General features: G+C 39.0%; 1 protein-coding gene across 2 annotated transcripts in view; it reads right to left on the bottom strand.

The window, feature by feature from the left end:
* MDFIC (MyoD family inhibitor domain containing) overlaps positions 1 to 3,608 on the bottom strand; it is an 86,572-nt gene extending 82,964 nt beyond the window's left edge. The window contains exons 1-2 of one of the 2 annotated variants that reach the window (XM_042922608.1): positions 3,285 to 3,608; positions 2,817 to 3,002 (exon numbers count right to left, since the gene is read on the bottom strand). In XM_042922608.1, coding sequence (XP_042778542.1) covers positions 2,817 to 2,901 — 85 coding nt within the window. In that variant the 5' untranslated portion in view covers positions 2,902 to 3,002; positions 3,285 to 3,608. The remainder of the gene's footprint in view (positions 1 to 2,816; positions 3,003 to 3,284) is intronic. The other variant, XM_042922614.1, reaches the window with a different exon arrangement.
* Positions 3,609 to 22,841: the final 19,233 nt, after the last annotated feature.

Genomic DNA, 22,841 nt, shown 5'->3' with positions numbered 1-22,841 from the left:
ACAGTTATAAACACATGTTTACATTCTAATTTCTAGAACAGAGATAACACATCAGCTGCCTAGAGGCCATATCCAGCCTGAAAGCGTAGTTGTTTTGTTGGCCGGGGCAAAATTGTATTTCATCAATTGCCAACTTTTAAAAAGGGAGAGATGATACATAAAAATCTGTATTTCCAGTGTCTCTTGAAATACTGGAAGATATTAGCCCAAATGGCAACAATGAGCTGGAGCTGAGCATCACCACCTCCTGGCCCATGGGCTGTCCCAGGGCCCACGATCCCTGCTGCTTACAAGCTCCTCACACCCATCCTGGTTCCCTCTTACAGCCTGGAGCATAGGAGCTTATGTCCTTGCTCTGCAACAATTTTCAAAATACACAGAAAATGTTTTTAATGCTTTCAAACCAATAGAGTTTTTCTTGCAGATCACAGGAAAAGAGCAGAAGTTTTAAAGAGGTAGAACTGTGCTCTTAATAAGGAAACCTTCCTAACCCTGAATGCCGTTACGTAGAATCAGCTACACTGTAGGTTTCTAACTAACCATCTGGAAGAACGGAGAAAGGGATTTTAGATTTGATGGGGAGTTCACTAGAGACCCCCCTATAATTTCTTTTAACTTTAACATTGCATGCCCTTAGTTAGGAGTGTGGATATCTCATCATGATATAGTGATATATGCATAGGTTTTATCTTGACATCTATCTATCTTTGCCTACAAGGTAAGACTTGACCTTATATTTCCTCTTCATGAAAAGATATTTTCTGCTAATTGCCATAAAACACTCCATTTTTCTCACAGATTTTAATATATAGAAATTTTAAATTAAGTTTCAATTAACTAAGCAGCCACATCTGACCAGAGAATTATTAAACTATTCTTCTGAAAAGATGATAAAGAATCCAAGGACAGAGGAAAGAACTCAAGAGCTGGAGAGTAGGGCACTCTGTGAGCCAAGCTTCTTTCTTCACTAACGCCTTTACCAAGAGGACCAAACTACCTATGGAAGGCTGCATCTGCAAACTTTTACCCTACCCACTCACTCCAAAATTTGTTTTCTTCCAATATACCTTATGAAATCTGCTTGTATGAGACATAATATTTTAGCAAGAATCTGAAGATTTTCTTCCTAAAAAATCAGTACAATCATTACCTTATATTACACGTACAATTAAATTGATGCTTACAGGATGTGAGTCAAAGATAAACTAATAAAAAGGCGGTATATAACTATGTTGCTGAGGGTAAGCCGATTTTCAGGTACAACATAACCCCAAGAGTTTCCACACTGGTAATCCTGTACGCAGTCAACTGCACTTCAGACCATTCTAGATGCTCACTTCCTAAAATCAGAATCATGTGATATTTTACAGCATTGCACTGCATTATATTACACACCACTGCAAGTTCTAGCTGACTCTAACAATGCGTATTATTAAAGTAAGTTGGACACTGTAGATATCACCATGTCCAAATCAATTGCTTTTGTAGCATGTTTGATGTGGATTTTGACATAAGCATTGTTTAACAATAGTGATTAACAGCTCAAGTGTGAAACATCAATGAGTCGATAAGACTAGGAAGGGCATGCCTAACAACGGGAAAATGACTGTTGGCAATACAATGTGCAGAGCATGGGCTGCTTCTGGGAAAACATGTTTATCATTCTACTTCTCTGATTTGCTCTATTTTCTGTTTAGAAAAAAATGACTCACTGTTTAGAAGCAAAAAGCAATGATAAACATAATTCAATTTAACAGCCCTGAATGCCAGAACATTTTAATTTAGCCATGGATGTTTTCTGCTTTCACCTCTTTTGAGTTCAACATTAACTTCTTCCTTTCCATTTTTGCAGCTTGGGGAAAAGGAAAAAAAACAAAAAACAAAGAAACAAAAAACAAACAAAAAAAAAAACCACACCAGTCCCAAGAAGCTCACTACATTATTGTCAAAGAAATACAAAAGCTATCAGATATGCTTAAAATCAAGACCATAAAGTAGGTTTTGAAGACCTGGAAAATTATTTAGCCCAAATCAATATCAGAACTTTCTAAATCAGAGCCACCGTTAGAGGAAACTGCATCAGAAGAGTAAGGCCCTTGCTCACTGAAAACCTCAAGGATGTTACCTTCAAGACAGCAAAGATGTTGCCTGACTTGTTTATAAGCTTGTTAGGGAAGTCTCCCAGAAACAAGATCATATTCTTTATAGGCTGCCTGTGTTTACACTTTGGAAAAACACAAAGGAGCTAATTCATTCTTGCCAAGTGTTCCTTTTTAAAGCATGCTGATTTCAAAACAAAACAGTTATTGAAACATATGCGGGAGCCATTCCAAAGGAACTGGTCACAGAACCCCAGATCATCAACTGAGCTGCAGAGTGGCTCACAAGAAACAAAGATGAGCCCAGAGTGCTTAGCTTGTTCAGAGAGCAGCAACAGACCTGGATCTGAGGAAGACACAAGAACTGAAGTGAAGCAGGCGAGAGTGCTTCAGACCCCACATATGGGAGTCTTAGGCCCCAAAATGCATATGCCTAAGAAAGAAGCAATCATGTCATCCAGTTTCCCTGCAGTCAAAGGAAGGGGGAGTGGAAGGACCAGCGGATCCCGCCCTCTTATCCGGTTGTTGATCTAGGGCTGGAGTCCTGGAGAACTTTCTTGAGTAGCACTAACTGTGCAAAAGTTCACAACTACGGGGTGAGACTCCGTCCTCACTGCACACCAACCTCCACCCCCCTCCCTCAATCAGTAAATGTGTGGACAAATTTTAAAATGCAACAACGACAAAGCGACTCGCAACTTGCGAGCAGGCACTCACCCTGGGCTGGGGCGCCCAGCCGGCCGCCGCCCGCCTCGGCCCCGCGCTGGGGCCCGGGAGCCAGGGCTTCGCCCGCGCCGGACATGGGCCGCTCCACCGAGCCCGCGCCGCGCTGCCGCCTAGCTCGCCGCCCCCGGGGCGGACGCGAAGGGCTGTTAGGTGGTGGGTGCAGAGAACTGACTGCTTCTGGTGGGGGGGAAAAAGTGTTTTCAGAGACCAGCACGCCACCCCTGCAGGACATTCCCTGCCCCTCCACCTCCCTCCCCCAAACCCCACCCCAGAGAAGTTTTGATTTGAAACCCGGGAGGAAAACTGCTACCCCGCACGTTGACAGTGGTGGAGTTGGGGGGCGGGGGAGGGCAGTGGGAGGGAGGCACTGAAAGGGGGCGGGGAAGGGAGACTGGATTTGGAAGCGCGGGGAAGGGGACCAAACCCCTCCTCCTTCTGGCCGGGGAGACCACCACCTACCTCGGCATCCCCCCCCAACTCTCTCAAAGCCCCTTCCTCCTTCTCCTCTTCCGCCCGGCAAAGTTAGCGAGGATCCAGCAGCTTCGGCATCTCACCCCAGTGGCCTGGCAGCAGTGGCGGCCGCCCCTGCGCGTCCCTCCCCGCCTCCCTCAGGCTCAGCCCAGACACTGCAGTGGCTGCAACTGCGCCAGTGGCCGCTCTTCTGACTCCGTGCTCTCCGCCCTCTCTTTCCAGCCAGCTCAGTCCGGCCAGCTCCCCAGGAAGGGGGCCTGTTCCCCCTCTGGCTCTCTGTCACCCTGCCACCACTCCTCCACTCCTGAAACACTTCTCGTCTGTTGCTCTTTTTCATCACATCCGGATCAGGAGGCCTCGAACTCTTGGCGGGCCGCCCAAGGCTGGGGGCGGTGCAATGTGGGCTCCCTCGCCCTGCACTGTCTGGGTCAGGAGGCCAAAGCCAGAACGGGCTGGCTCCGGGTAAGGGGTTTCTCTCGGGGCTGAGAGAAAGGAGGGAGTTGGCTGGTCCTTGGCTGCCTAGGCGTTTTCCTGCCCAGACTTACCCCATTCCCTCTTCTCCCAGCCTTTCTTCCCAATTCTGCCCCAGACCCACTGAAGATCTGGGAACTCCCTGAGTGAAGGAGAAACCTTCAAGGGGGGGACAATGCAAAACAAAAAATATAAATATTTATCGAACTTTCCTGATAGGATAGTAAAAGTGTGGTTTTGAAACCCTGACCCTTAGCTCAGTGTTTAAACTCTATGCCTCTGAAGTTACCTTTATTCTCTTTTTCAGGTCTTTATTCTGGTCCAACAGGAACGTGGATCAGTAAAACCAGTTGCACTTGCTTGAATCAACTGGAGGCATCCAGGCAGACAAGGTTGACATCCCAGAGGACGCCCTGGCCCAGGGCCCCAAGCCAGGCCTTGCACAGTGAATGGCTTCGGTGGCAAGATAAACTTGTGGTGGGAAGTAAAAAGCCAACTAAGTATCAGGCATTCTGACTGTAGCATAACCTGATGAGCCTAGAATAACTTGTACGAAGCAATTTGCAGGTACAAAGTACTTTAATAATGTATTCAGGTAACTTTTGTTCTTTCATTGCAAGCAAAATGCAGAATTCATTTCTAGAAAGGTAGAACCAACTCATGCTTTAAATCTCTAGGCCAAGAGAGGAAATCAGTCATGTTGTCAACATTGAAGAAAATATACACTGGATGCAGCTTTCTAGGTGTATCAATAATATCCCAGGAATTTCCTTTCTTTAAAAAACCCACTGGAATTGATTTCAACTGATTGAAAAAAATCCATTTCTTAACTTGAAAGTGCCAGTGCAACCCAACCTACTTTCAGTTAAACCTGAAGAACACAGACTTTGAAGTTGCTGATGACAGTGAGGTCAAACTCTACATCCCAAAAGACAAATGACATTTTCCCTAATGACCTATGCCTAATTTTTTTTTTCTTCTGTTTTTAGTTTAGACATTTCAGAAACAGTGTGCATAAAAGTGCCTTCACTTTGCTGAAAACTTGTACAGGGGCCTGGACTCTAGAATCTGCTTGATAGAAGCAGATCAATTCTGAGGATGACTGCAGTTCCTTTAGAGAATAAACGTTTAGGAAACATCACTGTCTACTACAACATTATCTGCAATCAAGGGAACAGGGCAGGAAGTAGCCACTCAAAGATTGTGTTATCCCTTTTTTGCACATTTCCTTGACTTCTTTTTTTCCTAATCCCCTCACAAAGAGGTTACAGTCCATGAATATCAAGACGTTCTACAACTCTTCTACAAAGTCATAGTCACAATAAATATTTACTAGTTTCACACGGAGTGCTTAATGTTGCACACATGGTAAGGGATTCAATAAATACTTCTTGAATTTAAACATTTTACTTTTTAATGAGGAAGGAATAAAATTCAAATAAAAATATTAGGAATAAATGAGAGCCTGTATTATAGAATCACCAGGATGGTCAAATGCTGTATCTTGCTCAGCTGTGTGACTTTGGGCAACTTAGTCAAACTCTCTATCCCTTTGTTGCCTCATAAAGATGATAAGAGAAACTCTTCACAGGGTCCCATGAGGGATAATAAGCTTACTATAAAAAAATAATTATAAAATAAAAATATAAGTGAAAAATATAAGTCTCCTATAGCATTTGGAATAATGTCAGGTATGAGGACAGGGGGTCAATACCTGAGCATTATACAGCAGAAGCATTTGGATGGATTACACTGAGCATGGCATGATGACTAGATCACAAGGGCCACATCAAAATACCAGGTGTCAGGGCTCGTGGGTGGCTCAGTTGGTTAAGCACTCTTCGGCTCAGATCAAGATCTCACGGTTCTTGAGTTCCAGCCCTGCATCGGGCTCTTTGCTGATAGCTCGGAGTCGGGGGCCTGCTTTGGATTCTGTGTCTCCCTCTTTCTGCCTCTCTAGCTCTAAAATAAACATTTTAAAAATATATAGATCAGTTACCATACATACACTTTATAAATTTTCTGTGTTCTTAGATCAGCCCTACCAATAACTTGCCAGGATTGCACTGCTAGGATTTAGAACTCAGATCTAGGGGCGCCTGGGTGGCTCAGTTGGTTAAGCGGCCGAGTTCGGCTCAGGTCATGATCTTGCGGTCCGTGAGTTCGAGCCCCGCGTCGGGCTCTGTGCTCACAGCTCAGAGCCTGGAGCCTGTTTCAGATTCTGTGTCTCCCTCTCTCTGACCCTCCCCCGTTCATGCTCTGTCTCTCTGTCTCAAAAATAAATAAACGTTAAAAATTTTTTTTTTTTAGAACTCAGATCTATCCATGTTCAAGGCTATCTTGCTTCTTTAAGTAAACTCAGGTCTTCCCTTTGGAAGGTGTAAGGGTGGCATCTGATAGGCCAGAAATTAACTGTGGGCTCCTAAGTGTTCCCCAAGCTGCCCACTTACCCTATCCCTTGCTGTATTTGTTCAGTCTGATTAATCACTTATCTTGGTTCCTGATGAGTGGCACTCCATGCCCTCTTCTTTCATGTAACAAATACGTTTGGAGGTGGAAGGCACTGTTGTGGGTGCTGGGGACGCAGCAGTGAAGATGATCAATGTGGCCACTGCCCTTATGGAGTCGCAGCCGAGGAGTAAATAGGGATACACAACCACTTACAACAACAGTTGCTGAGTGGCAAGGCAAGACAAGTTCTGGGATGCTAGGATAATAAATAAGCTAACAGGGAGATGTAGTCTGGTCTAGGAATCAAGGGAAAGGTCCTGGAAAAAATTATGTCTCTGCTGAGACCAGAAGAAGAAAGTGAAAAGGAAAGGAACAGACTGCTCTAGGTAGAAGGAGCCATGTGGGAAGAGGCCTGGAGGATGGATGGGAGCCAAGCATCCTTGAAGAACTGAAGAAGTTCAGTGTAAGGGGATAACTAATACAAGGGAGGCAGTAAGAAAGATGGAGCTGAAGAGAAAATCAGGGGCCTTACCAGTGTTGAACAAGGAGGCTATTTATCCAAATTTCCATTTATAAAAATCATTCTGGAATAACATATGAAACAACTTGGAGGCACTGAGATTGGAGCTAGGGAGTCCACTAAGATGGCAGGGGAATGAAGCCAAATAGAGGCAAGAGGTGGGGAGGAGAGGAATCCAAGGTGACTTCCAGGTTTCTGCATCTGGGTGGAGGCTGGTAATACCACCCACAAAGATGGAAACATTTAGGAGAAGCAGGTTTGGGGAAAGCTGCTGAATTGATCACGTAGATGATATAGCCTCTGAGGTACCTGCAACACACCTAACTGGAATCATCCAGAAGGTTGCTGGATAGGGATTTGGAACGTCAGCACATAGATGGTTCTCCACTGGCTAGGAGCTCTGAGTGCCCAAGAGGAATATGTAGCGTAAAAACAAAAGGCTTAAGACACAGCTATGCCCTGAAACTCAATACAAAGGTGTCCTCACTGGCCCCACTCCCTTTCTCCACACCCTTCCCAATGTCTTCATAATACTGTTATCTCCCTGGCTTGAGAACCACCACTATTTAGTCACTACTACCACCACTGACCCACAACCCCAGATGCTCATGGGTATCACATGATGGCCTTTGTTAAGCCAGATTTTGCCATGTCTCCTACTATAGTAATCTGGATGGGTCGAAACTTTCCCTGGGCAATTAAATGCTCTGGCTCAAAGCCCTCTACCATTAAATCTCAATGTGTGGGATGCTTGCGTGGCTCAGTTGATTAAGAGTCCGACTCTTGATTTCAGATCAGGTCACGATCTTGTGGTTCAGGAGTTCAATCCCTGCATCTGGCTCTGTGCTGACAGTGTAGAGCCTGCTTGGGATTCTCTTTCTCTCCCTATCTGCCCCTGCCCTGCTCTTGCTCTCTCACTCTCTCTTAAAATAAATAATTAAAACTTTTAAAAAAGATATTAAAAAAATCCCAATGTGTTTTATACCCATTTCTGTCTAGTGATATGCACTAGTGATGATCTAATGTGAACGCATTGTGAAAAAAGTCTGACATGAGCTAAACCGATAAAATGAACTAATTAAATGAGTTTATAAAGCATCATTATGACCTACTCAATGTCCATCATTCGTTCAACATTCATCAAACATTTATTGTGCTATGTACTGGGTCACAAGTTCGGGAGCTAAATATTTTTATTTGAGGTCTTGAAAAGCACCTAAATTAGTTTTCACTTGGGCAGAGGAATAGTGGCATAGCTCAAGTCAAAGTCAATATCCTTATGCAGTTATCTAAACCACAGTCACACAAATGGGGTATGTAATTGTGCATGCATCCCAGGGGGTGCACAAGACGATTCTCTGGAGTGTGAGAATATGAGAAAATATTCTAATACGAACATTTATATTTGTTTTTGTTTTATTATTTGTAAATTTGATTTTCGAGTATGTTTTACAATGTATAAAACACATTAGTACAAAAGCACTTGTGTATCATTTATAAACATATATTAGGGGTTCATACTAAAAAATATTCTATCATTTGCTTTGTAAAAAAAAAAAAATGGTTTAAATGCTTTACATCATTCAAGGTACATTCATTCAGTCATTCCCAGATTATTCCAAGGTTAGTTTTTCTAAAAAACATATATACCTACCTAATTTATGTCAAGGTGGGACTCTAGCAATCCCCAAACCCAGGGATGCAAAAATACCCCTAAGCCTCTAAATACCAAAAATAACCTTCATGATGTTCACATAGGGCCAACACAATGGCCATCGACTTTCTCAAACCCGACTCTTTGTGTGTGTGTGTGTGAACATATACTTCCTAAACAAACTTTATTTTCTATTGTGTTAGCTCACAAAAAATTTAGGGCACAGGGGCTTTGAGAAAAAGACATTAGCTAAGGGAGCTATTAGGTCAGAGAAAGTGACAGCAGAAGAAATGGCAGATGACAGATAGGGAAGATACAGGAAAATAAACACGTCATAACAGTGCCTTTGTGAATTCAGCCCAGTGAAACAGTGAATGTTCCTAATGAGGTACCTAGGTCATTAAGAAAAGATTCAGTTACATTAGTATTGCATTCTGTCTTAGGGAAGCAGTTCAGTATTTTTACATTTCAGGAAAAATTTCACCAAAAAATGTTCACATAAGAAAGAGAAAATGTAGCTACTTGAAAGAGTATCTTTCACAGAATTACATTTTTATAGCTGCAAGGGAAATGAGCAACCCCGATTCCAGGCCGATTTGTTTTAACTGTGGTTCTCCACCTCCTAGTGCTTTCTTGAAGAGGAGAGGTCAAGTGGACAGGTTTCTGGAATCCCATTCTTACTTCAAATAGAGCACTTTCCTCTTTTTCTCCATGACATTCTTATTGGTCCTCCCCTTAAAATTTTTTAGATGAGAAAACCGGTCCTTCTAGTTTTTAAACATTTGAAAACCACCCTCTTGTCCAACTCCTTCATTTAGCATGCAAAGAAATATAAAGACAAAGTTCATCAAGCTCAACAAGCACATACTGAGTATTCACTATATGTCAAACCATAGGCTGGGCACTTCCTCTATTCAAAAACAGAGGACGGGTACATGGATGGCTCAGTCAGTTAAATGTCCGATTTCAGCTCAGGTTCTGATCTCATAGTTCCTGAGTTCAAGCCTCACATCCAGCTCTGTACTGTTAGTGTGGAGACTGCTTGGGATTCTCTCTGCCCCTCCCTGACTTGTACTTTCTCTCTCTTTCAAAATAAAGACTTAAACTTAAAAAAAAAAAACAAAAACAAAAACAAAACAGAGGCAATAGTAGTAGCTCATAGTGGAACTCTAGGGGTAGGGAGCAGAGTAGGAAAGGGACAGTCACATAAATAAGAAGTGTAGTACAGGGTCAAGAAGAAAGGGGCACCTAACTGCTGAGGCGTAGGTGGGGAGACTCAGGGGATGTTTCAGAGTAAAGCTGACACCAAGCTAAGTACTGCTGATGAGTAAGAGTTTCCCTGTCCCAATGCTAAGGTAATTCCAGATAAAAGGCGTAATGTATGCAAAGGCACACTAGTGGGAAAGCCCCACAGAAGTTAACTGACTTGGCAAAGGTCATTTAGTGAGTTCATGACAGAGCTAGGACTAAAAACTTACATTTCTTGACATCCAGGCTTGTTCCCGTTATCTAGATAAGTCATGTAAATGAATTCATCATTTCTAAGGGATGCTGAAGAAAGGGCATGCCTGATCTTATATTTAGGAATTCCAAAAATTTTCTGTTGTCAATATGTGACCAAAGAGCTGGGCACAGGATCTCCTGTTGCTGAATTAGTTTGACTTGTCCTTCCCTCCAAGCCCTCAGTGTCCCTTTCAGTTGGTTGACTGCTCTGGCCTGGGGCACTGGCCTTCAGGGTATTTCCTTGCTGTCACTGTACTTTTCTGCTTGTGTTTTGAAGGAAGGGAGGGAGATATTAAGCCACACAGTGGCACATGTCAGATGAGAACAGTGTGAGTGAAGACAGAAATGAAAATGGGCATATTGTACGCAGGACACAATAAGGAGACTTTTTCTTGGTAGACAGAAAGTAAACCTGGCTATACCAGGTATTATGGAAAAGTAATGAACACAAGAGGTCCTTGCAAATGATAACTGATCCGCTGAAACTATAATTGCAAGATGATTATGACAAAGACAATGAAAAGATAGTCAATCCTGGGACCTCCAATCAACTGTGGGTAAAAGGCAAGGTTTTCCTGAATATCCTCCCACTCTCCCTTATTCTCTCTCCTACTGGCCCTGGCATCCAAGCACTTGGAGCCCCAAACTATTTTCTTGCTACCCCAGTTTCCCAGCTTTAGACCCAGTACAAAGAACATGCCAAAATTTAAAGGAATGAATTCAAGTTGATGTATTAAACACAAAAATATAAATAACTCATAGAATGAGGACCAACAGTCCTGTTCCTATGTTAATAGTACCCCAAAAATGTATCCAGGCCCATAAGGGGACATAGACAGGTTACTTATTGCCACATTATTTTGGTGGTGGGGAGTTGGAGTCTGCCTGTTACCGCCATCCCTGGGAAAGCAGGAAGTTAATGGGGTAGATGTGGAGCCTGGGAGATTGTATAACCCTTAGAAGAAACAGATTATATGCACAAGTTAGCGAAAAAATCTGTCTTTAAAACATTGCGTAGTGAAAATAGTAAGAAGCAGAATGTAATTTTAGCACAGCACCAACTAATAATTAAAAATATGCACACACAAAACAGCATACACATAAGCAAGGGGACTTAGGAAAACACCTTACAATGGTAATCTATTGAGGGTGGGGAGGAAAATAGTAAACAGGGATCAAAGAGAACGTATATTCCCGAACAAGCATTATGTACAAGAAAAGGAACTTGCAGACCAGTGATGATAAAGTGCCATGTATCAAGGTACTGATTAACTCACTTCGTTCAGAGGTTCAAAACAATGACAACTACTACCACTAATAGTATTAATAATAATAGACTTACCTGAATTTATATTTGGTGGATTATCAGTGCAATAAAATGACCAGAAGAAACAAAGGTGTTGTGGCATATATATTGGGGGAGGGGTATCTTAAAATTATCCTTAAAATCACTACAATTACAATTACCTAATTTATCTGTGTTAAAGGTCAGCAACACCCCAATACTTTGGCTACTTCAGCCAACCTATACAACGGCATGTTTTCTTTTCTCACTCTCCTAAGGAGTGTTGTCACCGGCTGATTGGTGGCCTCTAAAAAGATAGTTCTACATCTGAATCCTCAAACGTGTGAATGTTTCATTGTTTGGTTTAAATGGTCTTTGCAGACATAAATAAGTATTTGAAATGAGGAGATTATCCAGGTAGGCCTTCATTTCAATGCCAAGTATGATGGTTATTTTTAAGTGTCAACTTGACTGAGCCATGGTGTGCCCAGACAGCTGATTAAACATGATTTCTGGGTGTGTCTGTGAGCGAGTTTTTGGGAAATGTAAGTATTTGAATTGGTAGACTGAGTCAAACAGGTGAACCTCTTCAGTGTAGGTGGGCATAACCCAATCCACTGAGGGACTAACTCGAAGAGAAAGGCAGAGAAACATTGAATTAGCTGACTGCTATTTGAGCTAGAACACTGATCTTTTCCTGTATTCAGCACTCCTGGTCCTCAAGCATTCAGACTCCAACCGGAATCTGTGTCATTGGCTTTCTGGCTCTCAGGCTTTCAAACTACACCACAGGCTTTCCAGGGTCTCCAGCTTACAGATAGCAAACCCTGGGACTTCTCAGCCTGCATCCAATACTTTGTAACAAACCTCCTTATAAATATATTATAAACATATAAATATTTTTATATACAGACATATTTGTATATAGATGTATGTGTATGTATGTGTGTGTACGTATGCAGAGAAGGCACTATAAAGGTGGATGCAGAGATTAGAGTTAAGTGGCCACAAGCCAAGGAAGCTGGCAGTTATCAGAAACCAAAAGAGGCATGGCACAGATTCCATCCCTGAGCCTCCAGAGGAAGTTCAGCCCTGTTAACAATTCCCCCTCTATAAGAAAACAAAGCTTTAGAGAGGTTAAATAAAGAACATTTGAGTACCGGTTATATCCTGGTTGTACAGAATTATTTTCTCAACTGCAAGATGTCAGGTATGCTGCTACCTGCTGGGATGCAAAGGAAAGTAAAGCCTTCACAAAGCTGTAGAGCCCTGGGGCAGGTAGACATTCATCACACAAGCACACCTATAAATATGGAAGGACTGATAGTGGTTAGTGAGGAAAACAATGGGTGCTGTGAGAGTGGGTAAAGGGTCCTGGAATTAGAAATGAAGTCTTTGCTCTAAAAGAACCTAACAACAGGGAAAGAATCAATAAAGATGAAACATGGGATTCATACTAGGAAGTAGCAACTGGGTCCTATGACAGAGCCTAAGAGGCGGCACCAAAGCCCGTCTGGAGGGATAAGAATTTCAAGAATGATACTGGTTTGGAGAAGAGCCTGAATGAGAAGAATTCAACCATAGGAAGAGGGAAGGAAGGTAAAGCGGGCACATTTAGAGAATTCCAAACCCTGCACCTGTTTTTTTTTTGTTTGTTTTTTTTTTTTTTGTTTTTTTTCTTTTTGTATTTCTTATGACACATATGTCTAATCCAAAACAAGACCTCATTTATGCATTCTGGAATCTTTTAATTCATCTCAGAATTCTGTCAGAGGGATTTCTAGATTCAGTTTTTTCAATTTTTATTAAGTTTTTGAATTTTAATTCCAGTTAACATACAGTGCAATGTGTTAGTCTAAGTTTTTTATTTTAACTCTCTAATAATGAGAATGTTTAATTTTCCCCAGATGATGAGACATCAATCCACCTGAAGTATGCCCAAAATGCTATTGGCTATATGGTGCTAGCAAAATCTACCTGGTAGCAGGAAAAAAAAAAAAAAGTATAGTTAGAAGGCTCATTTGTATTTATACCATAAACTGCACCACCGATGCCACCAAGGGAATTATGTTGCCCCATGATGTTGCTGGAGTGGGACATTGGTTACAGCCCCTTGGTGTCATTTATCTCTTTATCCTACAGTCTCTACTATTTATTATTATTATTATTATTATTATTATTATCATCATCATCATCAGTCAGTTAAGCGTCCAATGTCAGTTCAGGTCATGATCTCATGGTTTTTGAGTTCAGGTCCCACATAGGGCTCTGATTTGACAGCTCAGAGCCTGGAGCCTGCTTCGGATTCTGTGTCTCCCCCTCCCGCTTATGTTTCTCTCTCTCTGTCAATAGTAAGTAAATAAACATTTTTTTAAAAAGTGTTTTAAATGTTTATTTTGAGTGAGAGAAAGAAAGAAAGAAAGAAAGAAAGAAAGAAAGAAAGAAAGAAAGAAAAAGAAAGAAGAAAGAGGAGAGGGGAGAGGAGGGAGAGAGAGAATCCTGAGCCCAATGTGGGACTTGATCTCATGAGCTGAGATCATGACCTGAACCAAAATCAAGAGGTGAACACTCACTGAGCCACCCAGGGGTCACCCCTACAGTCTTTTACTTTTTAAACCCTAAAGAACAGATCAGCTCTCCTGGGTCTGTCTGCAATGAAGGAGGAAGCGGATATTTGGAAAGCCCACTACAAGTAAAGGTAATTTTCTAAACAAGAGAGAAATATTGGTGTTTATAAAGGTATGATTACAAAGTTATTTCAAAATAAAAGGAAATTTCTCAATCATATAAAACAATCATTAATGCCAAAGACACTAAGAAAGAGAAGGTCGAAACAAACCATTACAAAATGAGACCATGAGATTTAAAATTGCTAGAATACCTTTGGAATATTCTATTTGGTCTGTACTGAGACCCAGGGCACTCTCCTTTCAGATGCTAGCTGACAGACATGGTCTATGATCCTTCAGCATTACAGACACTACACCTCTTTCATATAGGATGTGAATACCTTCAGAACCAGAAGGAAGTAACTTCTTAGGACCACCTGGATTTTTTTTTCTGTGATAAATCAATTTTTGGAGATGGTCTGGGATTTTCTTAGCATAGCTTTTTAAATGCCATTTCAAAAATTGAATATAATTCACAAAGTAAAGATAATTACTTTAAAAGCAAGGCTATGGAAGACTCAACTCAAATTATGGTTCTCATTCTTAGTTTAGCATAACAAACATAAATCACTTCTTTTCCTTGGGTCTGTTCATGCTTTCCAACACTCAGTGGTTCTTAAGGAGCCACATCTGCCCCCAGCTCCTCAAGCTCATCAGAGTAGACAATGGGCCAAGGGACAAAGAAGACTTTTGATTAGAGAATTTGAAACATTAGTCCAAGAGAAAGAAGAAAACTGTGGTGTAACAGTCAGAAGTTTGAAATATTTCCCTAGTGGCCTTTAACCCATGGCACCAGATACATAAAAAACAAAAATGAACAACAACAACAAAAACCCTGCACATTTTAAGTGAGATGAAATGGAAGAAAACCTTTTTTTAAGTCTCTGATGAGCTTAACATCATTCTTTTTGTTAAAATTTCTCCAAAAAGTAATAACCTCTAGTTGTTAGAATCTTGCTTCCAGGATTATGGATGATACTCATAACTATAGTACAATTTTTATCTATGCGTATGTAGTTTAGCAAGTTCAGTAGAAGCCCAATGGTCATTTCAAAACATTGAATGAAAAAGATAGTTTCTTTTCACATTGCAAGTACTTTTAAATATTTTTAACGTTCATTTTGAGAGAGAGAGAGAGTGAGCACCAAGGAGTGGCAGAGAGAGAGAGAGAGAGAGAGAGAGAGAGAGAGAGAGAGAATCTCAAGTAGGTTCTGTGCGGACAGCATGGGGCTCCACATCAGGAACCCTGAGATCATGACCTGAACTGAAATCAACAGTCCGACACTTAACTGACTGAGTGACCCAGGTGCTCCCACATTAGAAGTATTTTTAAACCATTTTGTCTCCTTAGCTATTTTAAGTGTATAATAATAGTACTGTAGTTGATAAATTTTAAAATATCAGTATTTTAGAAAGCCAACTTATAAGTAAATTATTATTTCCATTGGTCTGGGAGGAGTTCTGTTAATGAAATATCAAGCCAGTAAGTAATCAATTGCCCACACAATCAAGTTATAGCTACTATCGTATAAAAACTATTACAATATACCAGGCACAAATTTATATTTTTGAAAATGATCCAGTTGACTAAGAAAATTGAATTAAAGTAGTTATTTAAATGTTTCCTTTAGTATTTAACTTCACAAATTGTAATGCCAACTTAATCATCTATAACTTTGTAACATTACTTCATTCCTCTGTCAATGTTTATATCATGCACTTGTAACTACATTATGAAGATATATTTAAAGACTTGTCTCTTTACTATCATGTAAATCTCTCAGTATCATTAAATAAAAGAATGCATGCGTACCAAAGGCCAGAATACATACTTAGTATTTCCTATGCTAGCCACATTAGTAAGTATCTGGGCAGGCAGCATTCTAAGATGACTTTCAATGATCTTCACCTCCTGTGCAGTCCTTTGGCTTACCGAAGGGCTTATCTGGTGACTTGCTTGCAATGAGCTGACTAAGGCAAAAGTGATGGTATATAGATCTTCCATGGTCAGGTAAAAGCCTGAGAATTCCATCTTGCTAGCACTTTCTCTCTCTCTTGCTGGCACTCACACTCTCTCAAGGCTCTATGAATAAGGAACTGTTGGGGGCCCTCAGTCAACAGTCCTCAAAGAAGTGAACCTTGCCAAAAACCATATGAGTGAGCTTTGAAGCACTTCCTCCCCAGCAGAGCCTTTAGATGAAATCACAGCCCTCGTGGACACCTTGACTTCAGCTTGTGAGAACCATGAAGCAGTGAACACTTGCCTAGATGCATTACCCACAGAAACTACGAGTTAATAAATGGTTGTTTTAGCCATGAAATTTCGGGGTCATTTGCAGTGTTGATAGAATAATTTAGCAAGTTTTTTTTTCCTTTCTCAATCCACAAAGTACAACAAAACAGCATTCAGAAATATAGGGAACTTAATTAAGCCTTGGCAATTGCCTTAATGCCCAGCACTTAGGCTGATGTTCCAGGAACAAAGCATCACTGCTCCTTTGGTTCTCAATCCAAATAAACATGGGAGTTGTCCTTCAGCTAAAGGTTAAATGTGGGCTTACTCTTAATGTCTGCATTTTTTTCATCACGCTGATAGGTAAGTAAGTGCATTCCTTTATTTCCCTACAGCATCAGATATTCTGATTTTTTAAAATTAAGATACATAATCACATAGAATTATATATGTTTAGAGAAATTTTGACAATTATATACATCTATGTAACAATCACCCAAAACATGGAAGAAAACTGTGTCCACTGATGAAGAAAAAGTGATACAGGTATATACACTTGTATGTATATGACACATACAAAGGAATATTATTCAGTCATGAAAAAGAAAATCCTGCCATTTGTGACAACTTGGATGGGCCTTGGGGGCATTATGTTAAGTGAAATAAGTCCTAGAAAGACTAATACCATGTGGCATCACTGATACATGGAATATTTTTGTATATTAATTTATTTAGAGAACAAGTGGGGGAACGGCAGAGAGAGAGGGAGAGAGAGATTCCCAACTAGACTCCACACTGCTGGTGCAGAGCCTAATGTGGGACTGAAACTCACAAACCATGAGATCCTCACTTGAGCCAAAATCAAGAGTCGGACACTCAACCGACTGAGCTACCCAGGTACCCCTATGTGGAACACTATTTCAAAAAAGCTGAACTCATGAAAACAGTAGAAAGGTGGTTGTCATGTGCTGGGAGTGGGAGAAATAGGGAGAGGTTGGTAAAAGGATACAAATTTCTGGGTATAAAAATAAGGTGTGCGGACCCAATGTAAAATATGACAACTACAGGTAACGCTCTACTGTATACTTGAAATTTGCTAAAAGTAAAACTTAAACATAAATAATACATATATAAATCTATATATGTCAAATATATACACTTGAAGTGATGATGTGTTAATTAACCAGACAGGGTGTGTCTTTTCACAATGTATATACGTATCAAATCACCACGATGTACACTTTAAATATCTTATAATTTCGTAAGTCAATTTTACTTTAATAATGCTGAAATAAGAAAAAAAGCCCATATCTTGCCCCCCTACTGAAAAAAACAAAAATTAAAGGAGACCAGACATATAATTCCACACATGTAATTCCTCTGTCAATCTAGAATAAATGATGATTTTGTAGAAAAATATTAACTACCAAAATTAACACAGTGGAAAAACAGATGAAACCAATTGCCAGTAAAGAAACTGGAAAAGGGATTAAGAATCTACTATTGAAAAAGGCACCAGAATTACACAGGTTCATCACTGGTTTTCATTTAACCTTCAAAGAAGAGACAAACTAAATGCCAAATACACTATTATAAACTGAAGAAGGTGTAAAAGTTTTCTATACCTTGTGTAAAGACTGAAATAACATGAACTCCCAAAGCTAATAAATATAAATAATAGTATAGATAAAGCTTACTTATAATACATTAAAATTTTAGATGAAGTTATACCAAATACAATCTACCATGTTCCGAAAGAATAGTAGTGTATGAAAAAAAATATTTATTTTAATGTTGCAAGGATGATTCTGTACTGAGAAAGCTGTCAACTTAATAAAATATGTCAAATAATTTAAAAAGAATAATGCCAAAAAAGCATTTGATAAAGTTCAATAGTCATTACCTATAAAGGCACTAAGTAGAAGGAATTGAGAAAATTACTTAAATACAATAGCCTCTAATAAAATCAAGAGCAAATATTACTCTCAATAGCTAACACTACACCTAGTTTAATAAAAAGTATTAAATACTGTTATTATTTAATATTTTCCTCAGAGTCCAGCAAATTTAACACAAATGAAAATTAAACAGTCAGTATAAACATGATGGGGGGTGGTTGTAAAATTCTCTTTTTGCTGAAGTTGAATTGTATACCTAGAATTATAATAGCAAAAACAGTACATACTGTAACAGTAATGTGGATAGATATAAAATATGTATGTTTTTTGAAATCCAGTAACTTTTCTTTTGGCAATGAGAAAATAGAAATGGAAATGATGTTGTTATTCCTTGCCTAATAATGATAAAAAATATGAAATCACTAGAAATAAATTTAAGAGAGACATACGACCTATATGAAGAAAAGTGTAAAATTGTACTAACAGGCATAAGAAAATCTGAACAAACGGGAAGACAGAGTAGGTTCCTAGAGAAATTTTAATGCTATAAAACGACATTCCTCTTAAATGTAATTTATATGTTTAATGTTTTTCTAGCTAGAAATCCAGCTTCATTTTTTTTGTTTTCTCTATAATTTGGGGTAAAATAATCTTAAAATTAATATGGAAAAATAAATACCTGAGATTAGCTATATGCCCACCCCCAATACGATAAAGACGAACATGGAGGGGGGACTTGCCTTACCACTTATCAGAAATTTCTATACAATCACAGTAATCAAATAATATGGTATTGACAGGAATAAAGAGAGGTTAGTGGAACAGATCCAGGAATAACTTGTAAATATGAAAAACACTGTATTTCAATTTAATGGGGAAAAGATTATTTAATAAATGATGCTGATATAATAAATTATCTTTCTAGAAAATTAAGTTATAATTATTTTAAGCCAAAAGGCAAACAATTTCAAATGGATTTAAATGTAAAAAATAAAGTGATACAAATCTTAGCAGGAAACTAAGCAGTTACATATACAATATATAGGTGAAACTACAACGATAAAGGAAACTAAAGTATTTATATAGGACGTGGTGATGGGAAACAACAATATCCATTGTTTCAGGGAACACTACAAATTACAATGCTGGTGATAATAGGAGAAAAAATGCTTTTAAAAAGTAATCTGCAACTTTAATTAAAATGAAAAATTACCTCTACCACTCTACCCATGACAACCCCTAGGAATCTATCCTATAGAAATATAATTTCCAATAGGTAAGGATACATGTACAATGTTATTTATGGTAACACTGTGCTTAGGGAAAATAACTGAAAATAATGTAATATCATTATTAAAAGAGTCATTGAATATATTGTGCCATGATCCATATCATAGACTAGTATAAAATCATTACAGAGAAAGAATTAAAGCTCACTTAAAACACTTCCCAGACTATTGAGCTACAAAAGCAAAATACAGACAAATATGTTTAATATACTATTAAATACAGCACATACCAAAAAAGAGAAAAGTCTCTTAGGTAGAGACATAATTATACATGTATGTGTAAATGTATTATATAACCTAACTTCTATTGTTAAACTCCAGGAGCACCGTTCATGCATGTGAAGCTGTGTATATGATGACTGTGTATTTTTGTGTGTTTGGTTAGAAACACCAATATGGATATTATATGCATATGGATATGGAAACAGATACAAACGTAGATGTAGAGGGGTTCCTGGGTGGCTCAGTCAGTTGAGCAACTGACTCCTGATTTTGGCTCAGGTTATGATCCCAGGGTCATGGGTTCAAACCCCACATCAAGCTCTGTGCTGAGCATGGAGACTGCTTGAGATTCTCTCTCTCCCTCCATCCCTTCTTCCCTTCCCCACTCTGCTTATACTCTAAAATAACCCCACAAATGTAGATGTAGATAGGAGACAAATTTAAATACGATGGTATATACATAAAAAATATAGAAGCATAAACTTTGGTAGCATTATTATGCTATTATGTTATTAATATTATTCTGAGTGTGGGGAGGATGCAGAAAGTCTTTTGAAGGACACAAAAAGAAAAAGACTACACCTGCACACATATACACACTACCAAGATGCCTAATTTTATGCCACCTATAAATTTCTATCTGCATGTTATATAGATGTTAATAAAAAAGAAAAGACAAACTAGTTATTTCTGAAATAATGAGATCTAACATTTATGGAACTTCTACTTAGGTCTTGTGCTTAGCACTTCATCAGCATCAGCTCATGGAAGGAATCCTCATTGACTGGCTATGTAAATTCAACTCATGAGAGGACTTCTCAATTCTTCACCCCACTTTGTTAAAATCTGAGTGATTATTACTTTGTTTCTTGTTCATTCATTCACCTGACCTGTGATGGAAGACATCGATCACTGCTTAATAAAGCAGATAAACTATATCTGCTTGCATATTATCTTCACTCAATGTTCATCTTCATTCTTTCCCTCATAAGCACTCAACATTGCTAGGGTCAGTTAGGAGTCTTGGCTAGTGAGAAATGCATAATAAATGCACACATATAAAGAAGAGCCACTAGAAATAAGTAGGCAATAATTTGGTAGTGAATTCCAAATTAAAACATGCTGTTAGGTCTTTGGACAAGTTACATGATGTTACTATGCATGAGAATTTTTAAAAAGTGGGTTCTGTAAGTGATTTTGAAGACCATGATCTCTAAGATTTCCTAATTCTACCCCTTCTGCTCATGAATATTCAGATTTGAAAAATCTATGCTCCTTTCTATTTTTATCCTCTAACTCCTGGCAAACGGTAGGTATATATTTATGTACATTACTTCTCCATTGTTGCAAATTACTCCAAAACTTAGTGGTTTAAAAACAGTAATATTTACTATTTAATAGTTTCTGTAAGCTAGAAAATTGGGCATGGTTTAATTGGTTGCCCTAGCTCTGGCTCTCTCAAAAGGATGCAGGCATCTCAAGGCTCCACAGTGAAAGATCTAATTCCCACCTCACTCATGAGATTACTTATAGAATTCAAAACCCAGAACTAATATTCTTCCTCCTTTTAATTTGATTAATTCTTGGTGAAATAAAAAGCCATAATGGATAATCCCACATCTCAAGAAAGTGCAGTTGCCTCTAGGAACACTCAGGAGCCTCTAGTATCTAAGGGTGACCTCCTATGGAACATAAGCAAAAAGCTGGGATCCCCAGCCATATAAAGAAATGAATTCTGCCCAACAGCCTGAATGAGCTTGCAAGCAGATTCTTCCCCAGTAGAACTTCTAGATGAGAGCTCACCCAACAGAAACCTTATAACTCTAAGCACAGGATTCAACTACCCAGTGCTTGGGCTCCTGACCAATGGGAACTGTGAAATAATAAACATATACATTTTTTTATGCTGCTAAACTTGTGATAATTTGTTGTGCACACTGAAAATGATTACAGCCTGGATTCTTGAAAAAAAATTTTGAGACAGAGAGTGCAAGTCGGGGAGAGGCAGAAAGAGGGGGGAGAGCCCAACACAGGGCTTGGTCTCACGCAACTGTGAAATCATGACCTGAGCCGAAATCCATAGTTGAACCAACTGAGCCACCCAGGCACCCCTAATTATTTTTCTTGAAAACGTAGCACATTTTCCTGGTTTTTTGTACGTCAAGTAATCACAGATTGTATCCTGGATATTGAGTGTTATATTGCAAAGACTCTGCATTCCTTTATATTCCTTTGAATATAGGGAATTTGATTTGATTCCCTATATTCCTTTGAGTATAGGGAAATTGATTTGATTTTTCAAACTGAAAACTCTGCCTCAACTATGGTATCTCAAATCTCAGTTCCACTTTCCGGTTTTTAAGTATAATTCAGATACTTAGAATTTATACACAGAATCTAGGCTTCCTCTTCTCTAGTTCTTTAATTATCATGGTTACTTGTCATTTTGTTTTACAGGGCCATCTTGAGGTGTTCTTTGATTCCTTACACCAGAAAGATCATGGTTTTCTACTGGAACTTTAACTTCCTGCCTTTGGTCCACAGCTTACAGAAACTACAAGTCAAAACATGCCATTTCCTTCCTTCATTCAAGTTTTTACTTCCCTCCAAAATATCTCAACTTTTGTCCATTGTCTTTATCCATAGTCTTCAGTAGTTTTTTATCATTTGTTTTGCTCTTTGCTTTTGTTTTGGTAATATTTTCTCCAAAATTGATCATGGTAATATGTGAAAGGACTAGTCCTTTAGAAGCTTATCCCCCCTTATAGGAAGCAGATGCACCAAACCTATACTTTGATCAATAGATCACAGGTGCAAAATACTAAGCATTTCATTTTATTCAACTGTAAGCTGTATCATCCAATCTTCATCATTCTCCATGTTTATAGACCAGCTAATGTTCTGTAACAAAACACTACTCATCACTTTGCTGTGAAGTATCAATGGACTCAAAGGCTTGTTAAATTTGTCATATATATTTAATGTGTATTCAGACTTGTACCATAATATGTCTCTTTGTGTTTCTTCAGTATTTTCAGTGAAGGAGTATTTAAAAAACCATGTATTCTGCCTTTTGGACCTTTACTATATCTTGAATCCATAACATGTGTCTATTATTCTTCATATATATTCAGAGCATATCTTAGAATAGTTCCTTTGGAACCATTATCCAATGTATGCTGTGAACGCATATGAACAGCGGAATACATTTGCATAATATGAGTTCATATTGAATGCATAGCAAAATCTTTACAAAAATATAGCTATAATATTCAAAAGCTATTTACTTAAACACATTACTTACTATTCTACCATTTATTAAATGTTATTTTTAAATTGTATAGTAGAAA

The sequence above is a fragment of the Panthera leo genome, chromosome A2, assembly GCF_018350215.1.
Source record: "Panthera leo isolate Ple1 chromosome A2, P.leo_Ple1_pat1.1, whole genome shotgun sequence".
Classification (NCBI taxonomy): domain Eukaryota; kingdom Metazoa; phylum Chordata; class Mammalia; order Carnivora; family Felidae; genus Panthera; species Panthera leo.
This window is presented reverse-complemented; position numbering and strand designations above follow the sequence as displayed.